General features: G+C 44.2%; 1 protein-coding gene across 4 annotated transcripts; it reads right to left on the minus strand.

The window, feature by feature from the left end:
- Window positions 1-127: 127 nt before the first annotated feature.
- On the minus strand, window positions 128-27,482 carry Pm20d1 (peptidase M20 domain containing 1). Of its 4 annotated transcripts, XR_006853306.1 has the most exons (15): window positions 27,235-27,481; window positions 24,884-24,970; window positions 23,190-23,422; window positions 22,452-22,538; window positions 21,808-21,941; window positions 21,276-21,395; window positions 20,348-20,423; window positions 19,845-19,906; window positions 19,545-19,623; window positions 16,614-16,685; window positions 13,344-13,512; window positions 11,372-11,471; window positions 5,571-5,624; window positions 3,896-3,930; window positions 128-1,792 (listed from the first exon to the last, which is right to left on the minus strand). XR_006853306.1 is itself a non-coding variant. In XM_058581913.1 (14 exons), exons 1-13 carry the CDS (start codon window positions 27,401-27,403, stop codon window positions 5,600-5,602), a joined length of 1,413 nt encoding a protein of 470 aa, XP_058437896.1. In that variant the 5' UTR covers window positions 27,404-27,481; the 3' UTR covers window positions 3,623-3,930; window positions 5,571-5,599. The 4 variants fall into 4 exon arrangements, 3 of the variants coding, with proteins under 3 accessions (XP_058437896.1, XP_058437895.1, XP_046308164.1); XM_058581913.1 differs by lacking the exon at window positions 128-1,792 and having other exon boundaries at window positions 3,623-3,930; XM_058581912.1 differs by lacking the exons at window positions 128-1,792; window positions 3,896-3,930; window positions 5,571-5,624 and adding an exon at window positions 6,773-7,099 and having other exon boundaries at window positions 27,235-27,482.

Consider the following 27,482-nt stretch of genomic DNA (forward strand, 5'->3'; position numbering starts at 1 on the left):
AACCTCTCTTTAACACTATCAATTAATTTTACCTGCCTACTTTTGATTTTTATATAAATGGAACCATTCAGTAGGTATTATTTGTGTCTGACTTATTTCACTCAATAATATGTTTCTGAAACTCATCTATAATATGTGGTATCAGTAGTTCATTTATTTTAATTGCTATATAATATACCATTAAGTGAATATGCCACAATTCATCTGTTATTTTGTTGATGGTCATTTGGGTTGTTTCTAGTTGGTGTTATTACATGAAACTACTATAACATTTTTTGTTCATGTCCTTTGTGCACTTATGTTCATATTTTTTTGGAAATATACACAGGAATAGAATTATTAGGTTGTAGCACTGGCAAATGTTTAGCTTTAGCAAATGCTACTAAACAATTTTCCTTTGTGCTTGTGTTAATTTACAGTCTTCCCAACAGTATCTTACCATTCTAGTTGTTACATGTTCTTATCAACACTTGGTATTATCAATCTAAAAAGATTAAAAATTTTAGTCATCCTGTTGTGTGTGTAATAGTATTTCATTGTGGTGTAAATTTGCATTTCCTATAGTCAGGTGTGGTAGCACACCCCTGTGATGCCTATGACTCAGAAGACTAAGGCAGGAGGATTGCAAATTCAAGACCAGTCTGGGAACTTAGTGAGACCCTCAGCAACTTGGCAAGTCCTTGTTGCAAAATAGAAAATGAAAAGGGTTGGAAATGTAGCTCGGTGGTAAAGTGTCCCCGGAAGAAAAAATAAATTGCATTGACCTCATATTGAATGAGGTTGAACACCTTTTCCTACATATATTTGCCACTTGGATATTTGTTCAAGTATTGTGTCAATTTTCTATTTGGTTTTATATCTTCTTGCTTTATGGGAGTTCTTTATATACTCAGATATGAATTCTTTGTTGATTATTGATATCATAAATACTTCTATAAGTATATAAGTACAGAAGACTTTATTTGGGGGTCTTCTGAAGTGTTAGGGCCACTGGGACAACACTATAATCTATATATTTTGATCACTAGTATATCCCTGGTTCTTGGCACTCAGTAAATGTGTTGAGTGAATGATGGATGAGACAAAGGAGTCTTATTTAGGTAGTGTGCCCTACATTGTGCTTGTCCCTAGATTCAAACACCAAGAGGTCTGAGGGAAGCAGATTTCTTCTCAGCCCAGGGCAGCTGTAACCTTAGGAAGGGGAAAACATCCCAGCCTTTCTTTTCTGAAAGAGCAGAAATAGCTACAGTCTATAAAGCAAGAAACACAGATGTAGGGAGCAGAGGTCACAGATGAAAGGACAGGAACTAGCAGCAGGTAGCAGGCCAGCCAGATACTTCTGAAGGAGAGACTCTTTAGGGGTTGTCAAGAAGATAGTGAAGGTCCCTGGACATTATTGTGGACCTTTGTGTGACAAAAACCTTCAAAGGTCGTGAACTCAAGACAGATCCACTCAAAGTTGGTTAGCTGAGAGCTCTTCCACACTCAGAAACATATTTCCCCTGCAAAGGTGGGTCCCCTGATATTCTGGTTGCAGGGTCTCAACTCTTAACCTCTCACTGGGACTGCCTCGCCCCATCTAGCTTTAACTTCCTTATGACTTAAAATGTCCATACTAAAGATGGAAGACCACTAAGTCACTTCCAGTCCCTTGTTCTCTACAAAGTCTTCTCATAGGCCTGGTGCATTTTGCAACACTTTCAGCTTGCTGGTTTTCTCTCCATTGGCCTCTTCTGCTCCTTCGGTTATAGTGCCGAGACCAGGTCTGATCAGGAGTTTGTGATTTCAATTCCTATGGGAAGGAGAGATTGCCCCCTTGCAATATACCCTCACAAACTCACAGTGTTTTCTTCCTAGGTCCTCCAGAAGGCATCCAGAAGCTAATGGTAGCTCTGAAAATTTCTAAATAGGATAAGCTTGGGGCAGAGTGAAACTGGATGACTTGCCTTGAAATGGCATTTATATAGCAGGCGCAGAATTCTCGCTTAGAATTTGATTCTACTGGGAGATGGGAGAGAGTGTCATGGGAAGAGGGAATTGTTGATCACTACCAGGGTCCAGTGAGGACCCTATGATGGAAGGGCCCTCTGGGGGCAGCCTTCTTCATTCTTGTCTTGACACTTGTCAGGCAATACATGGTTCAATAAGCTTTTATCCTGAGGTCCCCTGGCCCCATGGCTTTCCTTTAGGGATGGCTGCTGTCTACCAAGGGCTTCCATGGACTATGTGGATAGTGAAGCATCATAAAATTCCATAGCCCCATGGATCCTAGACCCCCTAACCAGTGTGACAGAGTCACAAGACTCACCTAATATGGTTGGAAACTTTTCTGTCTTTTGTTTTGCTGGGAGAGGGTACCCCCTCCCATTTTCCCCTTGCTGTAACCCCTCCCCTGCTATCTCCCTCCCAGAGGTCAACTTCTTTCCTGCTGCCCAGAGCTGAGGTGATATCCCCTTCCGGCTTCATTCAGTGCTAGGAGGATGTAGTGATGGGGGTGGGATGGGGAAGTGTAGCCATCTGTACTCAGCCAGTTGCTGTCCCTATCCCCTTGACTTCTCTCTAATTGAGTTCCCTTTTCTCAAAGCCCCCTCAATACCTACCCTGGGATTCTTCAAGGTAGGATGGTTCTGGTGGTTGAAATTGCTGAGTATAGCTGAGAAGCCTTAGCAGCAAGCAAAATAGTCCAGTGAGTTAGAAGTGGGGATAGAGAAGTGATCTTTGAGAGGAATGTGCCACAGCTGTGTAATCATGTGGGCTGGATTCATGCTCAGCCACGTATTAGGTATGTGACCTTGGCCAAGCTTTTTTATGTCTCTGAGCCACATCTATAAAATAAAAATATAACTCACTTTCTCAGAGATGCTGGGAGGATTAGTGATAATACAACATTTGAAAAATTCTCTGTATACAGTAGGACAGCTATGATTTCACCAGAGAGTAAGAGCCACAAATAGGGATTAAGCATCCAGAAGGGGCAGCTCAGGCTCTCTCTGGGCCTCATACTGAATTCTGGACCTCATGTTGTATGTGGGCATGCCTAACTGGACAGGGTTAAAGATGAGCCATCTTAGTTAATTGGGGCAACACCCCTGCAGTGGGTCACAAGCCAAAGATAAGTAAGCTTTATCTTGTGAGAGCCAATTTACGAGAAGACATATCTTGCAAACCAGATTATCTAGTTTCAAATCACCCTCTGTGTTTGTTGCCATTTGATTATTCCCTAGCCTAGGATTTCCTAAACTAAACTGATAATAAAAATCACCCATGGGCACTTCTGGAAATTTTGTTTCCAAAAATCTGGTGCTAGGCCAGAAAATTTACCCTTTTAAAAGTGTTCCAGGTGACTTCCATGATCAGAATTGTTTCAGGAAGCAATGCCTCAACCTGGTGGTTCTCAATCCTGGCATATTAGAACCTCCTAGGGAACTTTAATAAATATATATCTTTGTCATATGAGGAGATGCTGATCTCTGCCTGGGTAGGCTCAGGAACTCTTCAAGGGCATAGAGGTACTTTGATTGAATCTAACTGTGTGGGTTTATATGCTCTGAGTAATCATTCTAAGAAGTAGTGTGTTGCAATAGCACAAGTGGAAAGTGGAGTCAGTGAATTGAAGAAAGGGTTGATTTAAAAGTTATTTAAATTAGTCATTAGGAAAATGTAAATCAAAACCACAGCAAACCCAGTAAGGTGGTGCACTCCTGATTTCCCAGCAATTTGAGAGGCTGAGGCAGGAGGGTCACAAGTTCAAGGCCAGTCTGGGTGGTTTAACAAGATCTTGCCTCAAAATAAACAATAAAAAGGTCTGGGGATGTAGCTCATGGATAGAGTGCTGCTAGGTTCAATCCCCAGTATGGGGGTGGTGGTGGGGGGGTGAAATTAAGCATAGAATTACCATATCACTGAGCAATTCCACTCCTTAGCACCTGCCTAGAAGAATTGAAAAGAGAGAGAGAAAAAAATCATATTGGTTAGAGGAAACAGAGTAAAGTATCAGGCAGGTAAGAGAGAATGTGGCATTTTCATGGGATGGCAGGTTATTCAATATGTCTGGGTGCACATAGAGAAGTCTAAGATGAGATGGAGTCTTTGATGATAAGATCAGCTATACAGCTTAAGACTTCTTTTTAAAACATGTTTATTCTTAAGCTTTAGGTGGACACAATATCTTTATTTTACATTTATGTGATGCTGAGGATCGAACACAGTGCCTTGTGCATGCTAGGCGAGCGCTCTACCACTGAGCCACAACCCCAGCCCTTTAAGACTTCTTTAATATGAACTTTATTTTGTTGTGCTGGGGATTGAACCCAGGGCTTTGTGCATGTTAGGCAAGTGCTCCATCATTGAACTACATCCCTACAAATTTCTTGATTTATATATTGGTTGTGTTTTCATAGCTAAATGATGAGTCCTTGAGCACAGGGATTTATGTTTTTAAATTTATATTAATTTTTAAAAATTGCTTTATATTAAAAATTTCCACAATGTTGTTGTCAACATTCATGTGCAAACTTTTGAGTAATTTTTGTTTTCATTTCTTATTCTTTTGTCTTTCTGTCTCTCTTTTTTAGGTCCTAGGGATTAAACCAAGGGGTACTTTACCACTGAGCTACATCTCTAGCCCTTTAAAAATTTTTTAAAAAAAATTTTGAGACAGGATCTCGCTAAGATGCTTAGGACTTTTCAAAGTCACTGAGTCTGATCTCGAACTTGCAATCCTCCTGTCTTCAGCCTCCCAACTCACTGGGAGGTGTACTACCATATTTGATTACTTTTTTGATATGGTCAACCTAGTGAATGTAAAGAGGTATTCCTGTCATTTTAATTTGCATTTCCCCAATAACCTAATCTAAATAAACTTATAATTTACATTTCTTCAATTCACAGCCTGTATTTTCCATGCATATCCATACTAAGTTTTGAAGTCTTAGAAAATCATGACCTCCTTACCACAGAGGCCTTCATGATTTCCCAGATCAGGCTCAGTCTATATGAGGTGTATAGAATAAAACCTTATTGTTGGGCCTCCCAGCTACTTGGGAGAACGAGGCAGGAGGATTTTGAGTTCAATGCCAGCCTCAGCAAAAACAAGGTGCTAAGCAACTCAGTGAGACCCTGTCTCAAAATAAAATACAAAATAGAATTGGGGATGTGGCTCAGTGGGCAAGTGCCCCTCAGTTGTTCAATCACAGGTACCAAAAAAAAAAAAAAAAAAAAAAAAAAATGGTTCTCCCTAAGTTACCCAGGCTGGCTTTAAATTTGTGATCCTCCTGCTTCGGCCTCCTGAGTCTCTGGGATTACAGAGTGAGCCACTGCACCTGGCTCTTCATTCTAGTTTAGTATGTGTGCTGCCAAGGTGAGAATGCCTTAGGTCTTCAGAAAATAAGATAACCATGTCTGAATGCTCCAAAGATTTGTGGGTTATATTATTGTGAACTAAGGAGACAAACGGCTTTTGAGCTCAGGGAAGAATTGAGCTGTTAAGTGCTGAGCTAAGAGAAAAGAAAATTAACTTGTCAAATCCTTCCTTTCAGATAGTATAGATTCTTGCATGACCTGTTATTTACCATTAGTGCTGAGGGTCCATTTTCTTGCTTCATTTTGAGTTCCAATTTCTAGGTCTAGAGATAAACATGAATTACTATGATGTTCACAACACTGCATGATGGTTGAGGGACATTTCGTAGTATTAAATAATTTATATTCTTTTCTTTTCTTTCTTTCTTTTTTCTTTTGGTACTGGGTATTGAACCCAGAGGCATTTTACTACATCCCTAGTCCTTTATTTATTTTTATTTAGAGATAGGTTCTTCCTAAGTTGTTTAGGGCCTTGCTAAGTGGCTGAAGCTGGTCTCAAACTCCTGATCCTCCTGTCTCTGTGTCCTGAGTCACAGGGATTACAGATGTGCACCACTGCATCCAGCTTCTTATTCTTCTTTTGCTTTAAATTGTCAAAAATATTTAATGAGCCAGGCCCACTGGCCCAGTGGCTTAAAAGGTTAAGGCAGGAGGATCGCAAGTTCAAAAGCAGCCTCAGCAACTTAGTGAGGCACTAACCAACTCAGTGAGACTCTCTCTTTAAATAGAATATAAAAAGGGCTGGGATATGACTCAGTGGTTAAGCACCTCTGGGTTTAATCCCCAGTACCAAAACAAAACACCCCCCTACCCCCACCATCAAATTTAATGAAATGTTCAGCTCTTGGATAAGAACTTTTGTCTCTTCTGAAAGAAAAAATACCAATGGCCATGTTTTTAACAACCTAGTTACTAATCAAGGAACTCTAGTCCGTCTTTACTCTCTCCTTTTCCCATTCTCTCTGCTTATGAGTATTTTGATTTACTTCCCATCTTGGGTAGTTGAGGTGTAAGAGAGTTGAACCAAGTCCTTTGGTGGGTGTAGGGGATGTGTAAGGAAAGCTGCTGGAGCTTTTCTCTGTCATATAAAGACCAGGTTTCTTTTTCTTTTCTTTTCTTTTTTTTTTTTTTGTAAAAGCTAGGTCTGCTAGCAAGTTTGTTGCACCAAAACTACTATCTCTGTTTTCTGTGGTGAAAACTTGTGAAAAACCTCTGTCTAGTCTAAGAAAATGGAAAAAAAAACCATTCCTGCCTGCCATGTAACCACTCACTGTTGTATAAATCCGCCCCCCCCCCGCCCCTGCCTGGCACCCCCACTGGGTATTAAGTTAAAGAATTTCCAGACTCTGAGGTCCAGAGATTTTTAGTCCCCTCCAGACTGTGGCAACTAAAATAAAACTGCTTCCTGAAAGTTCCTTGGGTGTCCAGCCTCATCTGTCCTATATCACCATCCTGCCCTGAGACCTTGAGGCTCAGGCCAGCATTTTGAGCCATTCTCTTCAGAAGCACCCAGGGGCCACTGGGCTGGAATATGTGCTCCTAGAGCTTGGATTCAGAGCAGTTCCCTCTCAAGGGCCTTCCTTCCCACTAGAGGGGTTGGAAAACTATCCTTTATAAAGTTGGAAGAAGTGATGAGGCTGGATGGCAACGGAGTTCTGTCTTCATTCTTCTTCCAGGTACTCTGTGGATCATTAGAGACATGGCTTCCCCAAACTCAAAGGAGGGAGAAGAGCTGAGCCTAGAAGCCAGAGGTGGGGGGTAAGAAATGCAGATAAAGGGACAGGTGTGAATGAGAGGTCAGTCAGGAAAACCTGGAGCTAGAGCTTAGAATTAAATGCACCAAAATAGGCTTTTTCCTTGACTGTTCCCTGAATCCCAATGAAGGAGCCAAGTGCCACAGGTTCTTGGGGTAGGCAGCATGGTGAAATCGAAGAATCACTGAATTTGGGGGGTCTTGACCTGCATTTTAATTCTGGAACTGCCCCTTAAGAACCATGTCATCTTGGGCAAATGACTCCTCACAACTATTAGCACAGATTTTGGGTTCAGAAAGACTCTGGTCCTAATACCTGCATGACCTTGGATCACCTTGAAGTTACTTAACTGTGGAGTCTTAGTAAAAAGGGCAATAACATCTCAGAGTTGTATTATTTTCTGTTTCCAAGAACAAAATACCACAGACTGGATGAGTTCTAAAGAAAGGAGGTTTATTTTGACTCAAGGTTCTGGAGTTCAAGAGTGAGTGGGACAAGGGAGGGTATGAGTTAGTTGGCTCTCTGCTGAGGACCTTCTTGTTGGCAGAGTACAGAGATGGAGCCCACAAAGGCATTTTTCCATACCTTCTGGTCTCTTTCTTTTTAAATGAGGTGCCATGTGATATTTCGATACTTATGTACATGTGTAATGTTTAAATCAGGATAAACATATTGATCTCCTCAAATCCCAAAAAGCCACCAGTAAAACAATCATGGGACTCCACTCTGATGACTTTCATCCTAATCACCTTCTAAGGTCCCCACCTTTAAAGACCAGAGTCTGATTAATTTTCCACTCTCTTAATACCATTCGCATGTGACTTTGGGGATTAAGTTTCCAACACATGAAGAATGAGGAGACACTCAAGCCACAGCAGTGGTTGTGAGGATTAAACAAAAGAAGCCATGGGAAGTAGATTCCCTTGGTGACTTGGGATCTTGGGGGAACAGTGAGCTTGGAACCAAGCCATGTTGGTTTGAGCTGATTGCCCCCAGCTCGATGTGTAACCACTCTGAAGATCAATTTGTCCCCTGTGAGAGGGGTAGCATTACCTTCTTCCTGGGGTTCTTGTGGGGCTCTGCAGAGATAATTGAGGTCCATGGAACTACTTTGTATAGCTCTGCACAAATGTGAAGGATTATTTTTGTTCTTCAGTTTGCCCTCTAACAAAGGCTGAATAAGTACTGAATTGGCCAAAAAAAGGGAGGGCTAGGGAAGGAATGTGAATCTTAGCAGGAGCAGCAAAAAAGCCGGAATAATCCCCACTTGTGTTTCTAACACTAACAATTAAGACCAAGCTCCAAGGAGCAGCTTACATCCACGGAAGGGAGGTAAGGAGTTGGGGGTGGGGGGCACTCAGCGGGTTACGAGGAGAGGGCAAAGGAACCCATTGCAATCAAACCCCAGGAAAAGCAAGGAAGGTCCTTGCCTGGTGAGGGAAAAAGAGAGGGAGTCTCTCAAGTCCCAGTTCTCTGTGTCTCCCTCTGTGACCCTGACTCCCTTGTGATCCACAAAGCACAGCTCCTGGACTTGAGCCAAGAAATGCTCTTTCCAATGCCCCCCACCTGGCAGCTACTGAGCAGATTCAAATATGCTCAGGAATGGAGTCCAGGAAAAAAAAAAAAAAAGACAGGAGCTTTGCTGTCACCTAATGGAGACTATCTTGTGCCTGCCTCTTTGTACCCCACTGGCCCAGGGCAGAGCCCCTCAAACCAGTCTCCCCCTCCTCCTCCTTCCTCATGCCCTCCACTTCCCCTTGATCAGTCTGAACCAGACCAGGCCAGGGCCAAGGTCTGCCGGTGCTAAGATCCACTGAGAGGCTGGGTCATGAGTGCCCTTCCCTGGGAAGCTTAGCCCATAGATGTGCCAGGGAAATGTTTCTACAGATTAGTGCCTCCTGGGGTGGGACAGCAGCAGCAGGTGGCAAGAACAGGGCAGGAGAGGGAGCAAAGCCCAGAGAGCCCTTGGGAGGAACCCAAGGACAGAAGCTTTCTTCTCCAGGGCCCAGCCTTCAGAGACAGGAGGTGTGGGGTCCCCCAGAGTCCTCACCTCAGGTTTACCCCTCAGTGTTCAGTTGGTGCTGCACAGATCTTTTTATTTGATCATTGGTGGCAATTATGGTAGCATCAGTTTGACTAAGTCCTATTCCAGATGTAGAATAAATCGGAGAGTAGAGGGAGAGATGCAGAGGCAAAAGAGGAGAGACGAAGAGGCAGCTTGTGAGTTCGAGAAGAGAGAGAATGACAGGGGAAAGGAGGTTCTGGCAAGAAGAGATACATCATGAGCTTTGGAGAAGGCAGTCCAGCAAAAGTACCCTAGATTTTCACTTCTATCAGGTAAAACCGGGTGGAGATTTTTCAAACTGGTATTTGTTAAATCAGGCCTGGAGGTAGAGCAGTCAAATAACCAGCAGAAATCAGAGGGGTCCCGTCCCTTCCAAGATAGGAGGGACAAGAAGGCAGTAAATGCCAGTCAGCTTATGGATGCAAATGTTGGGAGGAAAAGAAAAGCCAGATTTCTGCTGACCTTCCCTTACTCCTGGCCCTGTCTTCAGTGAGTTGTGGTGAGGAGTGGGTGAGATGAGCCATGTATTACAATGTGGTTTTGACCACAACTCTCATCAACCTTGGCTTTGTCTAGGCCCTTAGTTTTGTGTGGGCCCCATGTAAGGCACCCCTACCCCTGCTGGCTCCTCGACTTCACAGTTCATGCAGGTGAGGAACGGGCTTCCTGTCAGTGTCAGAATTCTGGATCAACTCAAAGATGAATTTCACCTGAGTCTGGTAGCCTTGGACAGAGATTTTCTCATTGATTCCATGGATGCTGAGGGAAAGACAGATGCATTGTGGGAGAAGGGAAGAGCCCATACGTAGCATAGGTGGCATTACATAGCACTGTCCCCACCTGTCTCCCCTTCCCCTGATACTGCTGGTCTTTGACCCTTGGGGATGGAGAAGCCATTTGTGAGGTTTCATTTGACCAGTTGGTCATCTCTCAAGGGGGCAGAGATAATGAACCAAAGCCTGGGAGTTTAAATCTTTTTCTGTTCTGAGGTCTATTCAGTAACTTCCCTTTCAGGGGAACTGTCTTTCTAATTCTTTTTCTCTTAGAACAGAGTCCCCAGCTAGACTTTTCTCCGAGCCTACCCCCACCCCCATCCTTCAGCTTACTAAGGACAAGGAAGTGTATGAAGGGCAACACCCAGGGCACCTGTTGGGTTCTCTGCTTCACCTATGAACCTTGCTCTCAGATTGCATGCCCACCAACCTGCCTCCCACCAATACAACCCAACAAATGACAAAGTACACTTGTAACCTCAAAGATGGCCAAAAAGAGAGTAGTTCTCAGCCCTCCCCTCTTGGTTTAAAAAACAAAAACATAAAAGCTATTCTTAAGTTCATACTTAAATACTTTCACTCCATTTCTAGGTGATGTATGGTGGTGAAATCTGATCTAGATGTGATAAGTAGCAGAGCTCAGTGGAAATTATCCTCCCACACCCCAAGGTTCAGAATTTGCTGAAGAACTCACAAAAAAGCAGATCACACATGCCTACAGTTGACCTCATGTGTGTTTGCTTTCTCAGAGAAATACTATGGAAATTCAAGATAGGAACACTAGTTTTTGTAGGTAGAGAAAATGAGGTCCCGGAGATTAGCATACTCTCAAAGGGAGGAAGAGCACCCAAAGATCCCAATTCCACCAGGTTCTTGCCTGATTATCTCCATTCTATTTTAAAAAAAATTTTTTTGGTAGTTGTAGATGGACAGAATGCCTTTATTTTATTTGTTTATTTTTATGTGATGCTGAGGATCAAACCCAGTGCCTCACACATGCTAGGCAAGCGCTCTGCCACTGAGCTACAGCCTCAGCCCTCCATTCTTTTTATTTTATTTTGTGGCACTAGGGATTGAACCCTGGGCATTTTATCACTGAGCTTAACTTTTAAGATGGGGTCTTGCTAAGTTGCTGAGGCTGGTCTTGAACTTGTGACCCTCTTGACTCAGCCTCCTGAATCACTGGGATTACAGGCATGTGCCACTTTGTCTGTCTCTCCATCCTTTGAAAAGAGGGGCAATTCCTACAAATTCTGGGCAGTGGCAAGATGAACAATGAGGACAGTTGGCTTCTAAGATGTCTCCATTTTAATTTGCTACACCCTGGCTTCCTCCATTCTGTGGTCTGTCTGCTTGGGAAGGTACAGGTCACATGTGTCTCCTGTGTCCCCACTGTGGCTCAAACCTGTTCCACTCACCTTCTGAAGTCCTGAAGCTGAAGGTAGACAGGGTTGAACAGATAGATGCCAGTGGTGAGGTTGGTGTAGTGTCGGCTGTCTGTGTTGCCAATACAAGTACCTAGAAAGGGAAGAAGAAGAGGGCTTTCCATGAGAAACCAAGCCAGAAAGTGGCAGCAGGTGGGCTGGCTAGAAAATTAGGACCCCTTGGTCACTACAGAACAATGGCTAGGCTCACTTATGAGCTATGCCTATGTTTGTTTTGTCCTACAAGCTGCCCTTTTTCAAAACATCAGGAAGCATCATTTCAGCCAGGAACTCGGAATCCTGAAGGCATTGGTGAGATACCCTTAGAATGGTCTGAGGCTAAATGCCCTCTTTCCTTGATGACCAGGGAGGCTAATATCTTTATCTCATACCCACAGCCATGGTCATTTGCTATTTTAGAAACCATAAATGTAGCTAGGCATGGTGGCACACACGTGTAATTCTAGCAACTTGGGAGGCTGAGGCAGAGAATTGCTAGTTCAAGGGCAACCTCAGCAATTTAGTGAGTCTTTAATAACTTAGAGTTAGCCTGTCTCAAAATAAAAAATAAAAAGGGCGGGGATGTGGCTCATTGGTGAAGCACCCCTGGATTCAGTTCCCAGTACAAAAAAGAAACCATAAATCTTCTTTATCACCTGGTCTATATTCTGTATCCTAGGTCAGAAATTAACACCCTTTGGGGAATTGTACTGCTATGAAATCCAGTCCTCTCTTAGTGGAACATGATTTCCTGTCATTCTCATCCTTTGGGTGATGATTCTACTTTAGAGTCAAACCTCAGGTTTGGAAAGTTCCAGAATGTTCTCTTCTCAGTCTCCTACTTTCCTGAGGGCAGAGGAGTAGGTCACTCATCAAGGACTGGGATTTATCCCTGAAAGGCACCTTCTTTGGGAAAAGACACCCTGGAGCATCAATTCAAGTGCAGTGGGGGTGATTTGAAATGGTAATTTGTATTTTGTTCTAATTTCTTCTTCTGGTTTCAAATGTAGCTTCATGTGTGGGAGTTTCTGCCAGATGATCTCTGCCCATCTTTTTTTTTTCCTATAACAGCTTCATCACTGTGATGTAGGTAGAGAAAATGAGGTCCAGGAGATTAGCATACTCTCAAAGGGAGGAAGAGCACCCAATGTCCCGAAAGGTAAAAAGTAGGATTAGGGAGACTTTGCAGGTCAAGAGGGGACGGACCATGTGAGGCTGTGAGGGCCAGGGCTCCTAGATGTTAGGAGAAATCTATAATTAAACCCAGATGGAGGGAAAGTGGACAGAGGCCTTTACACCAGAACATCTCTTCCTACACTGTAGACAAGAGATTCTTACACTGGTCAGTTGCCACTCATATCAGAATCCCCTGGGAGTATTTGGCAAAAAGGCAGGTTCCAGAGTCCTATCCAGATCTGGCTAACTGGAATCTCCAAGAGTGGGTTCAGATGGTCTGCATTTTTAAGATGTTCTCTAGGTGATCCTCTTCCACTCTCATTTTGGAGAACCACTGTCATAGACAGATTTGGATGATATGCTAGAAGACTGGGGGCTGGGGATGGTCCAAGAGGTTTCTCTGGGCTGATGACTGAACCCTGCTGCTGAGCTGTTATCCTAAAGTGAATTGGAATCAGAATCTGGAGGAATCTTGCTCCTCTGTGGCTTCTCCAGAGGGGGAGAATTTTCAGCCAATCCTCCTTTCTCTGTCAGAGGGGCACAGGTCTTTGCTAGACTAGGTTAAGTAAGGACCCAGGCTTGACTGATTTAGTTTATTGTTTCTGCTCCTTTCCTGTTTGCTTTCTCACTTCCACCCCAAAGGGAAAATACAGTTCCAGTCCCATCAGGAGGGGAAGCAGCCAGCTGTTTCCAGGATGAACAGCTGGGGTGGGGGTGGGGCAGTAGACATTGGATAGGAAACAGTTCCAGCCCCCCTCCTCTCTCCAACCACAGCTGATGAAGTCATTACCTGGAGTAACAATATTGACTTCTGGGAAGACAGACTGTATGGTCTGGTGGAGCATCTGGTAGCCCAAGGCCTGGTCATTAATGGGGCTGATGGGTAGGGGGTCAAAGGCTCTCAACACGTGGAACTGGACTCGGTCATCAGCCACAATGTTCTTGATGAGTTCCAGGACCTCCATGGTGGGAACAAAGAGGGTTAGGTTTGTTACTGAACTGCAAGTACCATATGAATTTAAATGGTCCTGATTTCTCTCCAGCAGAGCCCTGGGGTTTACAGAAAAGACACTTTTTTTTTTTTGTTATTGGTACTGGGGATTTAACCCAGGAGTGCGCTACCACTGAGCTACATCCCCAGCTCTTTTCATTTTGAACATGTCTCCATAAGTTGCCTACGCCGGCTTTGAACTTGTGATCATCCTGTCTCAGCCTCTTGAGTCACTGGGACCTCAATTTCAACTGACTGGCTGTAGGTGATGTAAGAACTGGCCCTTTCTGGAAAGCAATCTATAGCATGGTAGATTTTGGCTAAATATTTGGGAGGCTTGTCTTATAGCTGTGAGTCGGGCGGGGAAATTTCCCCTTAGGTCATGAGCCACAGACTGGGTGAAAGTGTAAAAGAGTCTTTAGAATAGGAATCTTAACAGCAAAGAGTATGATCCTGCTTCAACTAGAGTCCCAGTGATGAAAGGCCATACATTTTTCCTTCCCCTCTCTGGGCATCCCTGCTTCCTGTTTGTAACCAACTGCATTGCAGCCAGGAAGATGAGCTCAACACAGACAAAAGCTAGGAGTTGGGATGCTTGTATTCAAGTCTTCTCTCTTTGCCTCCTTTCCTCAGGAAGGAACCTGAAGAAACTCCTGAAAATTCAGCCTGAAATGACTAGAAGCAATCAGCAAAAATCCCTGATCCCAGGAAGGATACAGACCAGACCCTGATTCTCCCAGTGGCCTCAGTTCTACTCGTTGAGGGCCATTCAGAATAAATCTACCTTTCCACGTGGTAACCTGTTAAACTTTTGAAGACTCTTGCTCCTTACAGAGAAGTGTTGGAGCTGATCAACATCTAGAACATGGGAGATACCAGTGGAAGATGGAGAAGGAGGACTCTTGGGGCTGCCTGTGTTTCCACCAGGTCTACTCGAAGCTCTGTGCATGCAGCCTTAGGCCATGTTCCTGACCCATAAAGCTGGGGCACTAGGGTCATGGCAGTGACCATGATGAATGGGCTCTGTGAGCTTTGATGGATGGAAGATTTCCATTCCTCGGTGGGCAGGTGGGCAGGGTGGGCCTGGGGATCCCAGGGGTTTCATCAGATAGGCTGGGAAGGAAGGCCTCTGTGGTGGGGAAGAGAGGAGGGAAGAGTGCCACGACCTAGGGAGATGAAAGCCCTGGTGGGTGGAAAACAGCCCTTGCAAAGGGCATGGAGTTGGAATGAGGCTGGAAAAAAACTGGTGGAAAGAAGCTCAATGAGGGGAATGCAGTGATTTCCTGGCCCTATGAGCCCCTAGGGAATGGACAATGGTTGGCACCTGATGAAAAGCGGCATAGTCAGGGCTCACCCCTCACCCAGTGCTAGAGGACTCAGGGCAGGCCACTGACCCACTCCCCAATCTACAAAGAGGAGTGTGCTTCCCTCCCTGTGTGAGGACGGATGAAATCCCCAAGGGGAATAATTTAGGAGAAAGGATCACAGAATTTCCCCTCATAATGTGTGTCAGGGACCTGTCCCTAACTCATCTGATAATTGTTGGTTGCCTTTTAGATTAATATGCTGTTGTTGTTGTTTTGCAGTGCTGGGGATCAAACCCAGGGCCTTACGCATGTTAGGCAAGTGTCTACCACTAAGTTACACCCCCAGCCCATTTTTGGTTCATTTTTGAAGGGTCAGATTAACCTTTTGAATTCTTTTTAGCCCAACCAGAAAGCTGGCACTTCTTACAGATATCAAACACTTTGTGTAACTTCTGCTCACCCTGAAGCTTTCAGCTCAGATGTCACTCTCTCAGGGAAGACTTGTCTGACCCCACAGAAGTTCTGGTTCCTGAAATATTTTCCAATAGCACCAGGTTTCTTTGTCCTGATACTCATCACTGCCTAGGAGGTTCCAATTACGTTAATAACACTCCAGTTTGTACCTCTGGTTCATGTCTCTCTCCAGACCTGCAGTATTTATAATTGCCTGTTACTATGTTATACACATCTTAAACTTCAAAGCTGTTGTATTTCTCATTGAACTTGCTCTTCTTCCTGAGTTTACAATCTTGATCAAAGGAATGAGTGCCTGCCTGGTCAACTACCCAGGTTAAAGACTTTGCGTTTCAGTACACATCCATATATAAAACCCTATCCCGTTGGACCTTTCTCTCTTGAAGTGAATGCTCCTTCTTTTACCCTGTGATCTTGGCCTCGGTTTTGAACATGCACTGCCTGAGACATTGCAGAAGCTTCTTTCTCTACTTCAGCATGTCCTCTGTATTGCCACCAACATTATCTCCCTCACAGCAAATCTATCCTGGTGCTTTCTGAAGATTTCTAAAAGTTCCCTCCTGTCCACAGATTAGAGTTCAAGTCCTCAGCATGGCACACAAGGCTCCATCTCCAAGCTACAAATCCATCTTCTACCAATCTTTTATCTCCTACTACTCTCTCCCAGTTTATCCTCTTTAGTAACAACGAATGTCTTACTTCTAGAAAAGTCCTGGTGATCCTTTAAGGCCCCTACTCATTTCTAGAGGTCAGAAAAGATTTTTGTTGACCCTCCATGGTAGCATCAGTCTCCCTTGCAATGGTCCTATGGTAATTTGTTCATCCCTAATTGTTATAATCATAGTGTTGAGCTGTGGTTAGAACATTCTGGAACTGAACTGCTAGATGTGTACTTGTTGACTATACTGCTTAGCTGCTGCATTGCTCTGTGTCTCAGTTCTCACCAGGCCAATGAGGATATTGCAGTTGCCACTTCACAGGGTGGCCATGAGGACCTGATGAGTGTGCACATGCATGTATAGCTCAGGAGGGTACCTGACTCAGAGCAAGCCCACTATATATATTTGCTACAATGCTCTAATTTATTTGTACTTGTCTCCTGCCCCCAGACTCCAAGTTCCCCAAACCAGAGGTCTCCTATCCTAGCCACGTAGCAATAGGATGCCTTTAGAACTTGTAGATTGAACAAAGGAGAGACTGGCTCTGCCCTATGTTGTAGCTTAACCCACGTCCCGAGGGCCCCACCTCCTTGATAACGAACGTGTTGTCTAGAACATATGACACGTACCTCCACAACTGTCTGTGCAGGGTGAATCCGGATGTTGACTGTGGCTTTGGCCACCGGGGGGATGACGTTCACCTAAGGAGAGAACCACAAACCCTGGCCTGAGCCAACCTCAAGTTTTCCACAACTCATCTCCGCCCAGGAAGTACCAATTACCACACGCAGGGGCAGAGGAAGCGGATTTGATATAAAGATCCTGGGTTTAATTTTCTTAGTCTGCCTTTGTCTTCTCTGGGTCCTTGACATGGGGTTATATTCAGGCCAGATCTTTATGCTTCTTGATCCTGGAGGGAGTCACAGCTGCCCAGAAAGGTTTGTTTTCTCTGTGATGACCCTGAGTTGTACCATTGGGAACCTTCTGTGAGCACTTTCTCAGGGCAACCTGGACATTTCTGTTAATGTTAGTGCTTCCTAATGGGCCTCGGTTATGGTGTGTTTGAACCCTATGGGGATTATGATGGGGGTGGGACTTTCTTGTGTCTATTTGTGAAATATGACTCTATTCTTTGTTCAAAGAGGAAGAACCCAGGACTAATGGAAGAAGGCATATTTTGGAGGGATTATTTATCCTGGAAGGCTGAGAGAGAACAGATTCTCTGACTGTATACCATTTTTTGAACAAGTATGCATAAAAACACATGGCTAGGGACAGATTAGGGTGTTACTAATTGGCCTTGTGAGCCAGGCAGGTTGGCGCAGACCTATAATCCCAACAACTCAAGAGGTTGAGGCAAGAGGATTGTGAGTTTGAGGACAGCCTGTGCAACTTAGTGAGACCCTGTCTCAAAATAAAAAATAAAAGGACTGGGGATGTAGCTCAGTGGTAGAGCACCCCTGAGTTCAATCCTCAGTACTTAAAAAAAAATATTAGCCACCCATCACAAATTGGCTGTGTGATTTTTAATAACTATAACATCTTTGTTCCTGTTTTCTTAACTGTAGAGTGGGACAGTAATACTCCTAAGGCTCTTAGAAGGATCAAATGGAGTAATGTGAAAGCAGTGGGGGATGAAAACACCATTCAAATGCAAGGATACAGTACTGTTATTCTGGTGAACACTACAGGCAGCTGGTACAGATGGCTTGAGTCAGGTGACACACTGAACTCACCAGTCAGCTATGCCAGGACTTAATTCTGAAACACCATTCACTTATATTCAATTTGAGCTCCAGATTACAAGAACTTCTGGAGGTCACATTGTATTCTTGGGGAATGGTGTCCCCAGAAGTTGTGATGGTGGCACTAATAGTTATAGGAGTAGTCTAACTTCCTTCAAGATTTCAGAAAGGGAGCCAGGCATAGTGGTGCATTCCAGTAATCCCAGAAATTTGGGAGGCTGAGGCAGGACGATCATAAGTTCAAAGCCAGCCTCATCCACTTAGCAAGGCCCTCAGCAACTCAGCAATACCCTGTCTCAAGAGAAAAAAATAAAAAGGATGTAGCTCAGTGGTTAAGTGCCCCTGGGTTCAATCCCCAGTATAAAAAAAAAAGAAAAAAAAATATTTCAGAAAGGTCTATTTGTGTGGCTAGGCTTGGTTCTTTTAACAGAGATGACTCTTTAAAAAAAAAAAATATATATATATATATATATATTTAGTTGTAGATGGAAACAATATCTTTATTTTATTTATTTATTTTGATGCTGAGGATTGAACCCAGTGCCTCATACATGTGAGGCAAGCGCTCTACCACTGAGCTACCCTAGTCCAAGAAGATGCCTCTTAATGGACATCTGAATGGAAATAAACCAATTAGCTGAAAAATAATTTTGGAATAAAAATTTATCAAAGCATTGAATCAACTAAAACTTATTTTTAGAAAAGTAAGCTTCATATAGAAATTACGAATCAGGCATGGTGATTCCTACCTGTAATCTCAGTAACTTGGGAGGCTGAGACAAGAGGATTGCAAGTTCAAGGCCAGTCTTGGCAATTAGGTAAGACCCTGTCTTAAAAATATAAAAATAAAAAACCCCAAACAAAAAACACCAAAACCCAAGAACCAAAAAGCAAAATACCAAAACCAAAACAAACAAAGGGCTAGGGATATAGCTGTGACAGGGCACCCCTGAGTTCAATCCCTGGTATACTGCCTCCCCCCCCAAAAAAGAAAGAAATTATGTTTGCTAAGGTTGGCCAATATTTCATAGATTTTTGAGAAATGATAATATACCATGTTTTAAGTGTTGTATATCTATCACGCACATGATAGATTTTATAAATGGCAGCGAGTTTCTCTTTCAACTAAGAGTAACACCAAGAGAGAGTACATTAATTACTCATTATTAAGTGGTAAATCTTTCAAAATATAGGGAAAATTTAAAAAAGATCTTTGATGGTGGAATGCTTAGAAAACTTTAGTTGACAAGTACAAAGTGCTAGGTAAATCTAAAGCCTGTTGAATTACAGCATAAGCACAGGTCAAAGGAACCAACTCCCAAACAACCCTTCTTCACACTAGTGTAATTTTTTTTTTGGCATGGGGTAGACCCAAGAGGCAGCATTCCCACTAAAATATGCACACACACACACCCCACATTTTTGTGATAAACCCAGAGGCATTCTACAACTGAGCTATATCCTCAGCCTATTTTAGTTTTTGTTTTTAGATGGGTCTTTCTAAGTTGCTGAGGCTGGCCTTGAGCTTGTGATCCTCCTGCCTCAGCCTCCTGAGTTGCTGGGGTTGGGGGCATGTGCCACTGCATCCTATTATACATATAGAACTTGGCCAACAATTTCAGAGAGTTTCTAGGCCTTGACCAGACTCCTTTCTCTTGAGGCTTACCCAACTGATGTCACAGGACAGTTCAGTAGTGGCCCTTCCTATTCAAACTGTAGTCAGAGAAGGAAGGGAAAGTCTTTAGACAAAGCTGCAGGATGGAGGCGTGAACAGGCAATAAGGAGATGGTAAATGGGAAAGCCAGGCAATGTTACCTTGACCCCTGCATTATACATGGTAAGCGCTGTGGTGGTCCTGATCAGCGCATTGGTCACGTCATTTCTCTCCAATATCCTAAAACAAAAAGATTAAAGTCAGACATTAGGAAGAACTATCCAATGGGGAAAGAAAGTTCATTCACTTTTCCTGAACCTCAAAAATCTTTCAGGCTAAGAGAGACAACCTGTATGTGGATTAGACGTAGTGTCTGTGGCTGAGTTCATTAGTCAGGTTCAAGTGAATCAAGGGGAGGGGTAGGTTTGGGTGGGAGGTGCAGAGAAGGTAAGAATACTTACCTGCTTACAAGGGGCCCAAACAACCACAGGTTGCTCAAGACTATATTGGTAGGAAAGGAAAACTGAAAGGGAAAGAACGAGGTTAGCAGGATCAGAGGGCTCCGCACCGTAGGGTCACTGTTCCTGCAGCCTGGATCTTCCTACTTGTGATCTGCTTCAGGGCCCTCAGCAATCAGAAGAGCAGCCAGTTCATTCTGCTAGAGACCCGGGCAGTTTCTACCTGGCTAGGCTTAGCTGATTGGCCAGACGATTGCTCACCACCTTCTAGGATGAGTGGGAACCAAGTCCAAAAGGGGACTTGGGTGCATTAATTCTCAGATATACCCTAGCAGTCCCAGGAAACAAGCCAGATCCCTCATTTTGGCTCAGCCACTGGCTGTGGTTAGATGAGAATGGGCAGAGCACTGGTTAGCACTAGGGCCCTTTTATCACTCCAAGGTGACTTCTCTGCCACCATTTTGTTCCTCTCCAGGACTGGGGAGGAGTGGTATTCTTTCCCACACCTCGCTTGCCAGTTGCTGCAATGTCGTCTTCAACAGTCCACTTTTAAACATGTTTGGCATTGGCGTCTGCTCCAGTCTGGAAGAGAAACAGAGTTCTCAAGACTTAGCAAAAATCAAAGAGGAGGGAGACAGGCAGAAGTTTTACCCAGTCTGGTCAGGAGGTCTGCTATCCATGCCCACCCTCATCACCTCCACCACCCAACCATTCTGAAGAAGTCAAGTACTCACACAGAAGTCAAGTACCTCCACTCCACCAGCAGGAGCTTTTCCTGTCTACCAAGTCCAAGTTAGAGTCCCTTCTTACCCACCTTGCCCTGTGCCTGTCTCTGACATCCTGTCTCATAGCACCTACCACACTGCGGCAGAATTGTCCATCTCCTCTCCCAATTATGAGTTCCTTGAGGATGCGGACTGTTTTATTCCTTACTGTACACCTCTCCCCTGGCACAAAGCCTTGACCATGACAGCTATTCGTTTTGTATTTGAATGCAGGTAGTTCTCTTTCCCACTTTGCTAAGAAAACCCAGCCATATAGGTGAGTGTTATTATAGACCCTGCCCTTCTCATCCACAGCCCGATGCCCTTTATTTACCTTTGTCCTCTTGCCAGGGCAGACAGAGAATTTAGCCAGCTCTACTAATCATTGACGATCTGTGATTTCAGACCGCTTAGCTGGACTCTGGACTACTGAGCTGCTGGCCTAGCTTTTATCTGCTGGTCCCTGCTTGCCATAGGGCTGCACTGATGGATCCTCTTCTGAACCCAGCCCTTGCCTGGGCGCGGATAGTTCTGTCCCTCCTGTGGCCTATACCCTGGTTTCCTAGCCCAGCTTCAGGGAAGGAACTTTAGGCTCCTCAAAGCCAACGTGGAAAAATGCCAGGTCTTTATTTCCAAGTCTCACATGGGTCCAGGTCCTGGAGCTGCTCACCTGCTGAGAGCGGCTGAGAGGATGCCAATGCTTGTCTCCTTTGGCGGTACTGAAGAGTGGCCTGGAGTCATGTTCACTTGCAGCATGAGGTCAATTGCACCCTTCTCTGAGATGGAAATCCTGTGGAAGGGGATCAGAGATGGTCCTTCTGATTTCTTTTCATCATGAATGAATCCACAGGCTCACAGGCCCATCTGTGTGGTCTGGTGGGCTAGGAGGAAGCTTCATACTGCTTTAAGAAATCTATGCTAGAGGCACAAAGGAAGGGCAAGGGATATAGCTCAGTTGGTAGAGTGCTTGCCTTGAAAGCACAAGGCCCTGGGTTTAATCCCCAGCACCACAAAACAAACAAACAAACAAAACCCAGCCACCCACACACAAGAGGAGCAGAGGAAGGGGAAACCCAGGACAGGTTGGAGATTAGGGTGGTAAGGCAACAGGGGTTCCAGCATGGCTTATACATACCAGACTGGGGTCACCTCAAATAGGGTGCAAACTTCTTCCAAGGTGGGGGATAGGGTGCCTTACTCACATGGCAAAGGGCTTTTGGAGATTGGGAATGAATCCATCCAAGATGAAGCCACACTCGTCCACAATGAAGGCTAGCTGGACACCCCTGGCCTGTAGCAGTGCTGACATCTTTTGAGCCCCATTTGTTCCTGACACCTGCAGACATTGAACACAGAGTCACAGTCTTTTTGGACCAGAAACAGACCTCCATAGATACAGGAGATGATTCTGTTTTATAGAATCCTGGAATGTAAGAGCTGGAGGTATCCAGTGCCCCTCATTTTCACAAATGAAGAAACTGGGACCCAGAGAGTGCAGTGATTTGTCCACAAACTGAGTGGTATTACTGGAAATAAAATACAGCCATTGATTTCCATGTTCAGTTCTTTTTCTATTACACAAATGTTTCACAGGGAGCAGCTGATGGTCTACCTGCCTGCCTCAGATATTACCACAAAGTTTGCTAAATATTCTCTGGCATAAGGACCCAGGAACCTGAGTTTTGGTCATGGTCCTTAGATAGTTGTGGCACATAGATACACAGAGAAGTTGGCAGGCCTCTATGCCATATCACAAAGACCCTGAAAGAACACAATGGACTCAGGTGAAGTACCTGCCTCCCCCAACAGGGGCCCTAGAGATAGATTTAGGGTGAGTTGCCTCTACCTCCTCATCATGGCCCAGAGTAATGAAGAAAGATCTTCGAGGCTTGTAGTTCCTGGTCAGTAGAAGTTCCAAGGCCTGAAGGATTGCCTAGGGTTCAGAAGTACCGTGGAAGAGGAGAAAGACTTATTATCTAAGCAGGGTACCAGGGACAGCTTCTTGCATCAGTGCTGGTGGAACTAGCATCTTATAGACTCTCTTTAAAGAACAAATTTGCAGGTTCCAGGGGGCTAGTTATGGGGAAGCAGACCTCTGCATAAAACCTTCACCACCTGGAGAAAAGCCCCAATTATCAGGACCCTGAAAGGGTCCTTCCTGGAGGATTATCTGCTCTAATCCCTATACACTTGAGAAGTCAAGGTCTACAGAAAGGCAGTGAGAGCCAGGCATCATGGCATACTCCTGTGATCCCAGTGATTTGGGAAGCTGAGTCAGGAGGATCACAAGCCTGAGACCAGCCTTTGCAACTTATAGAGACCCTGTCTCAGAATAAAAAATAAAAAGGGCTGGAATGTAGGTCAGTGGTAGAGCATCCCTGGGTTTAGATCCCTAGTACCATAAATAAATTAATAAATAAATAATTTTTTTAAAAAAGGAAGTGACAACTGATGGCTGGAACCCAGTTCTCCTGGAACCAGGAGTTTTTCTACCATCACCTTCTTCCTCCCAGAAGTCAGCCAAACTCTCCATTCCCAGATTGATCTTTAGGGACCCCAAGGCAGAGAAAATAGCATTTCAGACCATCACAGAGTTCTTGTTGTCCAGTGTCCCCCGACCATGGATGAAGCCATCACGCTCAAGCCCTGAGAAGGGGGGCACCTCCCAGCCCTCTTCATGGGCAGGCACCACGTCAAAGTGAGCCATCAGCATGTAGGGCTGCAGGCTGGGCTCTGAGCCTTGGATAGTAAACAAGTGGCTGTAGTTTCCCACAACTTCATGCCGGATAAAGCTGGTGTTGAATACTGCAGGAAAGACTAGAGACCAAGGTATATAAAACAGGAGAGAAAGTCAGGTTTAACAGTTTCTTTTGGTCTTTCTATCATTTTGTGCTCTCTCTCTGTCTCTTTTTAAAAATGTACATCCTCCTTTAAGAAACCTCTGGGATAAAGCTAGTCTGAATTTTGATCTGCCTGTTCAATCTCTGAATCTCCTCTTCCACATATTTTAATGTACTATTATCATGTAATAACATGCAAAGACTCCACCATTAAAATGGTAAATATCTCCAGATCTGGCTCAGTTTGACCTATAACATGTTACCACATATAGAAATCTCTGAAGTTGAGGACTTTGTTAAAATTTGAACATAGTAGTTCCCAGTATACAAATTATTCAGAGCCAAACATGAGCCCTACATTAAAAAATATTTAGAGTTACTTTTAATAAAACAGCATTCCTACAGTTTGTGTTGTATGGAGATAAAGATTACTGTGTTTGGCACAAGGTCACACTTCTGTGTGCAGGTGTAGATGTCCCCAGGGTTAATTATTCAGATTATTGGTAGATCTTAACATAGGTGGCTTTAGAGAAAGAGTTTTCTCATGTGAGAAAGAGCTTTTCTCTCCTGTGGGCTTTGTTGGAAGAATCCACATATTCCTCTTCAGATACCTGGAAACAAAATGGAAGAAGAATGTAGCTTTACTGTGTCAAATAGATAAAATAGTTTACTGTCATTGTATATTTATTTCCCTATTTTTATCAGCTGTTTGGTAAAGACTTCCAGCCTGGTCCTCTAGTTTGATGACTAAACCATTTGTCCCAGAGTGCTGGAGAAGCAGCTACCTCCTGCTCCTAGGCCAGATTCTGCCCGCTGACAACTTTAGAGGTAATGCTTTTAAAGGAATTAGGAGGGGGTCCTCCCAATTTTCCATAAGATTTTCACAGGCCAACAGGGGAATTCTAAGACTCCTTTCCTCCTCAGAGCCATCTTTCCTAGCTCTGTGCTCCATGGGTGATGGGGATGAAGGGAGGAGGACTGAAGTGACAGCTTAAAGTTGTTGACTGTCTAGAGGCTTAGAAATGTGTTAGTAATGAGTCTGAGTAGGCCTCAACAAGTGGAGTACATGTATGGGTTCAGGTGTGTGAGGGCAGGTGGGGATGGGAGATACACAGGGCACAGTTTTGGACATTTGCACAGGTGGGAGGAATCGTTAGTTCTGTTTTGATTATATAATATTTATTGAATGACACATTTTTAAGGCAAACATTGAGAGAGTTCAAACTCCAATCCGACAATTACATGGCTTAGTTCTTCAAAGGGAAAACCTATAGTGCCTACTCTGCCTCCACTGTAGCTCTTGGATTCTCCCTTTTATACCTCCCCTCGATGGGAAAACTCAAAAAAGACCTTTAGAAATTAGACTTTTTTCTCTGATCAGTGACAAAATATGCTTCTTTATCACCCTACCACTCCTCACCCACAGTGTGCAGCTGACCTTTATGTATGTATTCTCCAAACTCAGCCAGGGCTGTGAAGTTGGATTCTTCATGGCTGAAAGACACTGTGGGAATCTGGATAGCACCTGTCAGAGTTAAACAGACAAAGAGGAAATATTACAGTTGTTTTGATTTTACTTTTATTTCTAACAGTACCAGGAATGCTTTACCACTGAGGCAAATCCCAGTTCTTATTTTAAGACAGAGTCTTACTAAGGCCTCGAATCTGCAACCTTTCTGCCTCAGTCTCCTGAGTTGCTGGGATTACAGGCATGTGCCACCTCATCTGGTTTAAAAAGTTCTTTTGCATTCATTATCTTATTGCAGAGGGCAAAACAATTTTGGGGGCCATCATTATTTTCCCTAATTAGAAGATGAGGAAACAAGTTTAGCAAGGTTAAGTGAGCTGCCAGAGATTGCCCAGGAACAAAGAGCAGAACCAGAATTTAAAAGAAGTCCTTATGAGTTTTTTTAAACTAATTCTTTAAGGAAAATAAAGGCAGTAGATTTTGAACTCTGATCCTGAGTAGAAAGTGACTACATATTGCTTCCTAAGGCCTCACTCTGCCTATTAAATCATCACTCCCTCTGATAAATCTAGGTTTTATCAGTCTCAAGTCTTTGCTCACTGTCCTGGGACCCTAAATCAATGAGGCTTGTATGCTCGTCTGCGTAGAGGGCAGATTGTTCCTCATGGACTGGCTCATCCAGAGTTTCACTGACCTTTCAACCAAGCCAACATTGGGGCACAAGATGCCTGGGGAAATAAGGATTAAGATGCTCCTAAACAGGTTCATCAGTCCTTAGTTTCATCCTCCCTATGCAGGTTTCAGTTCCTGACTTGTCATGAAGCTCATCCCTTTAAATCTTAAAGTCTTTAAAGACTGAAAGGATTCTATTGTCAAATGTAAACACCACTGGGGGGGGGTGAACACAATGAGTCATGATGACATTTGATTAGAAAGGCACCTGAGAACACTGTTCAGACACATTCACTTGGGGATGCCTCTGAGCGACAAATGGACTTCTATGTTCAATTTTGCTAAGGATCATCCCTATAACATTATAGCCTGCCACATAGATGGGAAATTCAACGTTCAAAAACATTAAAACTGTCTACCCAAGAGCAGACGGAAGCTCAGAACTCAGGTGTTTTGCACCCTGCTGAGAGTTCTAAGACACATTGCTATGAGGTCACTTCTCTAGGTTTATCTATCTATCTATCTATTTATTTTCTTCTGGGTGTGTGCTACTGGGGATTGAACCCAGTAGTGCTCAGCCTCTGAGCCACATTCTCAGACATTTTTTAAACTTTTATTTTGAGACAGGTTCTCACTAAATTGCTCAGGCAGGCCTGGAACTTGTGATTTTCCTGCTCCAGTCTCCTGAGTAGCTGGATTACAGGTGTGTACTACCCGTCAGGTCCTACCTTAGGTTCTTATGTAAACATTTGCTTTCTCCAGTGCAAAGAGACTCTGAGCAACTGCCTGCTGACTTTCAAAGGACTATTTATACTCTGCTTAGGGAAAGCCCTCTCTACCTCCCAGGCCTATCACTCCAGCATGTGCACAATCCATCTCCAAACATAGGGGTTAGCATTTGTTCCCTGGATCTGCCTGCACATGTTTATGTAGGCAGTTTCTTTTAATCCACTACTTAATGAAAGGGAAAAGACTAGAGTGAAGCCCCCTGGGAGGAAGGATCTCATTATCCCACAGGATCTAGCACTCAACAGAAAGTTTCCTCTTTTCACCTGGAAAACAGAGATTTAAATGAATGAGTTGTCAGCATTGTTAGGTTCTTCTATTAGAAAAGGGAATTGGGAACATCCCACACCTCAGGAACATTCTATAACCCCGAGAGCAATCTGGAACCCAGTGAATACTCCTGGATATTAGATGTTGACACCCAGTGACCATTCCTTGTTGTGGGACCATGGAGAAGGTCACTTGATCTATGCCTCAATTCCTTTTCTCTGGAGACAATACAGAGTCATTTAGTCTTATTTTAAGACACCACAAGGATTTAACAGATGTGAAATTTTCCAAAGGCTGAAAGTGCTGTTCAAACAAAAGCTGTCGGAACACTGGAGACTGTGTAGGGTGGGAGGAGGACATGACAAGAGGAGCGAAGGTGGAGCCTCCAGGCGAGACAGGGAACACCAAAGTCACAGAAACCAGGTCAAGGGGGAGAGTAGCGAACTCCAGGTCAGGGCATGGTGTGCTGGGATCTGGCTGGGTATGGGGAGGAGCTCCGACTTGAGCAGCGGCCCTTCTGCCGAGGGAAACGGGAGTCACGGGTTGACCGGAGAACCGCGGGACTCAAGTTGGTGAAGGGGACCCAGGTTCACCTTTCAGCGCCTCTTTCATAGCGACGAGCTCCTCTTCGCTGAACTCAGAAGGTATTCGCGACGCCCCCTGAAACTCCCTGCCCTTCAGGCCATTGGATCTGGAGACAATGGCAAAAACTAGCAGCAACACAGCCGCCAGGGCCACCACGCAAACATTACACCGAGCCATGCTTCTCTGGAGTCTCTGCTACCTGTCGCCCGCCGCCGAAGTTTGGACCTAAACGCCCAGATCTCCTGCCTGGTTCTGT

This window comes from Marmota monax, unplaced genomic scaffold (genome assembly GCF_021218885.2).
Source record: "Marmota monax isolate L192 unplaced genomic scaffold, Marmota_monax_Labrador192_F-V1.1 WCK01_AAM20220418_F8-fsc00105, whole genome shotgun sequence".
In the NCBI taxonomy this organism is placed as follows: Eukaryota; Metazoa; Chordata; class Mammalia; order Rodentia; family Sciuridae; genus Marmota; species Marmota monax.